This window comes from Pterocles gutturalis, unplaced genomic scaffold, assembly GCF_000699245.1.
Source record: "Pterocles gutturalis isolate BGI_N339 unplaced genomic scaffold, ASM69924v1 scaffold10922, whole genome shotgun sequence".
In the NCBI taxonomy this organism is placed as follows: Eukaryota; Metazoa; Chordata; class Aves; order Pterocliformes; family Pteroclidae; genus Pterocles; species Pterocles gutturalis.
In genome coordinates, this window is record NW_010107994.1 from 34,045 (window position 1) to 39,832 (window position 5,788).

General features: G+C 41.1%; 1 protein-coding gene across 1 annotated transcript; it reads right to left on the reverse strand.

The window, feature by feature from the left end:
- Positions 1-549: 549 nt before the first annotated feature.
- GSTO1 (glutathione S-transferase omega 1) lies at positions 550-4,923 on the reverse strand (the record flags this gene model as incomplete). Its single annotated transcript, XM_010072470.1, has 3 exons — positions 550-1,094; positions 2,618-2,724; positions 4,822-4,923. Coding segments are annotated over 3 exons (363 nt in total), but the record flags the coding sequence as incomplete, so codon positions are not given.
- Between the last annotated feature and the right edge of the window lie 865 nt (positions 4,924-5,788).

The window sequence follows — 5,788 nt, forward strand, 5'->3', positions numbered from 1 at the left end:
AAGCAGACAGATCAAGTTCCTGCTAGTTCTTTTTCCTCATCAAATCTGTCTTTCATCTCTGCTTTCCTACTTGAAGTTACACAAGCATGCACCTCCTCAGAGTTAGTGTGCTGGGGCAGAACATGTTAAAGGTAAAAAAATATCAGTCCAGTTTTTCTCCAGAAAAGCTCCAAGACAATCAATGCCTCAGTTACCAGGAAAACCATGAACCACTACTTTCTGCTATGCTACTTTACTTTATTGAAATGGGAGACAGATAGGAACAGTCTTGTGTATCTTGTGACAACCACCCCAGCACCACAGGAACCACAGCACTGTCCCCGAACATACTGCCTTCCCTTATTTCTTTCTGCATGCTTATTCCCTGGAATTATGGCTAGTTTGGGTTGCTAGTGGTCTGAGACAGAAAGACATATGTAGCTGAGCAACACCAGAATGGGTCACAGTTCTTTTAATCCCCTACGTGGAAAGAAAAAAGAAAAAAAAAAAAGAGAAGTCTTTTCAGTGACTAATAGCTGCCTGGAAAGAGGAAGGAAAAATTGTGTTTAAAGACAACATCGTTTACTTTTTATTTATTTTCAAGACACGAGTATTACAATTTTTAAACCAAGTAACAGGGTCAGTTCAGGGACTGCCCACCAGCAACGCCTGCAAAGAGGCCAGAGATAACAGAGCACCACCTCCAAGTAAAGCCAACGTTTTGTTTCACGCAATATACATGGCCAGCAATGACTTTTCATGTCCTGACTGAATCCAACACATCCTCCTCCAGTCAGGAAGGAGTGGAGTTCACAGAAGATTTCTAAGCCTTTTCAGCACAGATTTATTCCCCATTATGAAATGCAACCACAGAAGAGCCCACATCAAATTACTCTAGATCCCCACAGCTAACACTGAAAAGAAGCAATGACACTTCAGCAAGCATGCGGCTGCTGGCACCTCAGAGCCCATAATCACATGCCTCAGGGCTGTTCTTCAAATAGAGCTGGAGGTAACCTTTGAATGTCTGTGGGTCAGTCATTGTAGACTTGACAGCAGGGTCCTCCTTCATGGCCTCCATCCAGCGTTGGAGCTTTGGGGTGTGACTCAAAGAGCTACAGGAAAAGGAAAGAGACTGAGTAACGCAATTGGGAAACTTTGAGAGCATCAAGGAAGCAAAACAGCTTGAGAGGTTCTATTTTACCGCTTTTTTTGTTTGCTTCCTCCCAGTATAATGTTCAGCCCAGAGCAGGTGACAAAAATACATCAGATCACAGAAGACAGACCAGCATTTGAAAAGTCAAAGAGTTCTTACAGAGCTCGTGCACTCTGCAAAGCTGAGCAAAACAGAAATGTGCACTTACTGAACAATGTAGCAGCATGTTTTTGCTTAAGTTATCTCTGCTGAAAAACCACAGCTCTTATTTATCATCTGCTCTGAGTTGAGGGCAGAGGCTTGTGCACCACTGCCTCCTTCTGGAATGCTTTGTTAATGGCGATTCTTGAAACAAATGCTGTATGCAGTGGTGGACTCCTCCACAACTCATGAACCTCTTCTCTCCTCTCTCTTGCATACCTAGACAAGCTGTGCAGTTTGTACTACCCTGCAACCCAGCAGCTCGAAATGCAGATGCAGCCTATTGAGGAAACTGAGGATTCAACTAACTGACTAAATCCAGAAACTGCTCAGACACATTTGAAAAAACACATCTGTGTGGGTTAATGGATAACTTCTCCAGGTAGCATCTTTTCTTAATACACAATGGCTCAGATCCTCATTCATTCAAATACCTTCATGACTCTACACCTATGCTGCAATATTGGTTGTAGTATTTCCCCTTCCAATCAAGGGCCACACAGGATACAAAGTCTATCACCACCCATCAGTAAAGACGTGATTTTACAGTGCCAGAAGTTTCAATGCTAAGGATTCCCTGCATCTTTCTTGTTCTTCAAGAATGCCTCAGTCACAAAGGTGAGACTGTTCTACACTCATTCTCTGCTTTTATCACCCACCTCCTCATACAAGCTGACTCTTTAGTTCTAAGCCAGCTACACAACAGTTTTCCTTTTATACCATTTCCCTATATATTAATGCAATACCATGGTAACTGGAGGACATAATAGACCAAGACATTTATTTACATATTAAAATATGCTATTATAACAAGGACAGATCTATTAGCTACAGCAAGATAGGATACAGTTTACCCATCTCAAAACAAAATCACCCTCCTTTATCAACCTAGGATTTCTGAAGAGGAGCAGAAGAGTACATTTCAAGTCTGAGGTTTTGGACCAAGAAATTTGAACCTAGGTCTCCACACCTCCACTCCCTTCAAATAAAGGCCATTTTCATCTATGACGTTAGGGACAGAGAGAAAATCCTGTATTTTTACCACTTCTTCCAGATCTGTCAAAAGTAGCTGGTAGGAAAACAGACCAGGTGAAAGAAAGTCTATTTACAGGAGATCCCTGAACAACTCATCTGTCTTTTGAGAAGATGCTTCCCCCAAACCGTAACACAATATAAGCTTTCTTCAGCAGCCCAAGAGTGGTCCATTGCTGCAGACTGTATGCAACAAATATTTATGCTGAGGCACTTCAGTAAGCACTAGAAGCCAGGTGAGGTACTCACTCCTTCAGCTGGAATGGTTCCAGACGTTCAAACCACGGCCAGATCATGTAGTCAAACATGGAGACTGAGTCACCACCATAAAACACAGTGTTGCGTTTGGACAGAATCTGTGAGGGGTGAGAGATAACAATTGCCCTCAGAAGGAAAATTATCACAGTGGGACACTACAGTAGCAAAACATTCCCACCTTGTAGTGGAATGCAGGTATACTGAAGGGATCAGATAGCAAATAATGCAAGTACAGCACGTTTCTCCTGTGCACACAATATTTGGGAATTGGAGCTAGTCAGTAAAGCAGTTATAGCATCAAGTTTAACTATTAACACTGTCAGTACAACTCTTCTCCAGTGGTTCAAAAGCTGTCACAAAACATGAACCACTAGCGAGCTGCACAAACAAAAAGGAATTTAGCTCTCAGAATCTGTCAGTTCATTATTTCTTACTCATCAAAAAGCATTAATGGAACAGACTAATTAAAAATAACAATGCACATGCATATCTTGAGCAATAAATCCATTAAACTGAACATCCAGATAAACTAAAACACTGTTTTAGCAGAGACTCTTTTCCCATTGCACGTAAGGCCAAGTAGTGCCAGGAAAGCATTTCTAACACTATATGTAGAACTGGATTTGATTCCAGGTGCAAAAGGAACAGGAAGCAAGTGTAATATCCACACACATCAGAAAAAGATCTACACAGATCAGCATAGAAAGCACAGCCACAAAGAATGCAGCAAGTTCTCCTGTTACATTGATGTTTCTGATACATTTCAAGTGCCATGGTCATCCAAGTTTAATATGCTTTAAGGAACCTCCAGAGCTTGGTCTCTTCTTCCATAAGACTAGTCTCTCTGTTTTCAGGCACTCTGGCCTTTGAAAGGTGTAACTCAAGAGACCTTACAGATCTTTGTCTTTTTGGACACACAACACTATACTCCTGTAGTATTTACTCCCTGTCTCCTAATCCCCATGATCTAGTAGAAATTTTAAAGCAGTCCTTCAGGAATCATCACGCTGTTTGAATTACCAGGTGTCTAGCAGAATATCACCCAGCAGCTGCACAGTTGCAGAGACAGGAACACAGCTCCCTCTGTCGGGTAGCAGCAAGCTAAACACAGAAGTGTTTCAAAACACTTCCCTTCTTGAGTATGTCTTACAATAGGCTGAGTGAAGTTTGCACAGCTCTGTTCTTCCTCCCATCCTCAGCTGACCTTCAGCTGCTGCTGCAAAATCCTTCAGGGTACAGTAAAATAGAGACACTGAAGGAGCAGCAAATATTTCACAGCATTAATAAAGCAGGAAGAAGGTTAAATCTTCCTTAATGTATGTCTGTATTTCAGGGAAGTGAAACACACATGGCTTCCCCCAAGAAGTTATATGTCATCTGCGTTACTCCAGCATCAGCCTGATCAGACAGACAACTACCCTGAAAACAATTTTACATTGGCACCAGAAGAGAAATACCCCGGAGGAACACTTCTTGATCGAGCTAGACAAGCATTAGTCATGGCTGCTAAAGATGCAGAAGGAATGGGTTCATGACAAAGCAAGTCCAACAGCTGTTCAGACTAGCCAAGAACCACTACTGACATGGATTGTGAAGTTGGTAATACAGCATCAAAGCCACCTGACACTTCCTGGAGCTCTGCTGAAGCTGCATTACACCACCGCAGCAGAACTTGTCCCAGGGCTGGATTTCTGCAAGGGACAGATTACATTCTGCTTCCCCTCACCCCCAAAAAAGATAAGCTCTTGAACAAAAAAATTTCATATCATCACCAGGGTATCTGCATTGATTTCAGCAGAACTACAGCACAGATGCTCTTCAGCAGCTCAGACTCCTCAGCCTTGCTCTTAGAGCATGCTGCAAGGTCTCTTTAAATATAAAGCACAAAAATATCTAAGACAATAGCAGTCAGACAGAATTAAAAAAAAAAAAAGCACAAGTCTCTACAGCCTTCATCATAATTTCATAGTTTAGTTTAGCTTTATCATAAACTTCATAGTTTAGTTTAGCTACTTGGAATTTACTCTAATGGTACTGTTCTGTATCCTAGGCTGGGGGGAGTAAACTGAAAGATAGTTCATTTCTGTAACTACCAACAGAATGCGAAGAGATATAGCTCCAAAGGCCAAAGCATGAAAGAAAAAAGGGATCTTACAATGACTGGCCAGATGCTTGTTATCATGAAATACTCTTACCTCTTCAAGTTTGCCAAACTTTTCAGCAATCTCTGCTTTCAGTGCCGTGGTGTCCTGTCCATCTTTGACTGCCACAAAATACTTGAAAACTAAGGGTGTAATCTATACAAAGGAAAGGATAAAGTTTTTAATGTTCCTATTACAATAATAAAAGTCACTCAGAGCTTAAGATGTTAAGATACTAGATGCAAATGAAATCTTAAAGATTTAACTTTAAAGAGTTAAAGTCCATTAATAAAAATCTTTTATACTTCAGAAATGGTAAGCAAAGGCTTAAAAGAAGAACAAATGCAAATACTAGTGAATTTTAGCTTTGTAATAAGAGGAGAACAATGAAAAGAGGAGCATATTTCCCATATGCACACACTACCAAAAAAGTAGCAATAAAAGTGGCAAGGTGCAGAGCGGCACTCTTTTCCCAGTTACATATTTATGAAATCCCAATGCACTTTAATTATCAACATTTGAGGCACTTTAAGAAAGAGATATGCAGCCTTCTACAAACCTGTGCATTTTCTAATTTGGTAGTTGCCAGAGAACTTAGCGTACAGTACCAGAAAGCTGCCCAGTGGCCAAGATTAACTAACATTTTTATAAGATCTTGTCATTCATACAACCAATATTCAGTGCATGTTTCATTTCTTGCAACATGCTTGCTTCCCTGCAATGTTCCTCCTACCATGCCTATTCAGAAAGGCCTGTTGTAAACATGTCCTTCCCTTCTGTCCTCCTTCTTTGTCCACATCTCTTTACATCTCCTATTCCTTCCTCTCCTCTGCTGACTCATATCCAAGCTGACTTCTTTCACTTCCTAAAACCTTCAAAGCATGTGCTTGTATTATTTATGTTTAGAGTACAGTGAGGTTACTTCCAGTCAGCTACAGTGCCCACCCCCACCCCTACCAAAGCCAAAACCAGTTGCCTTATACATGTCTGTCGGTTAAGCACAGACTGCTTAAAGTTAACT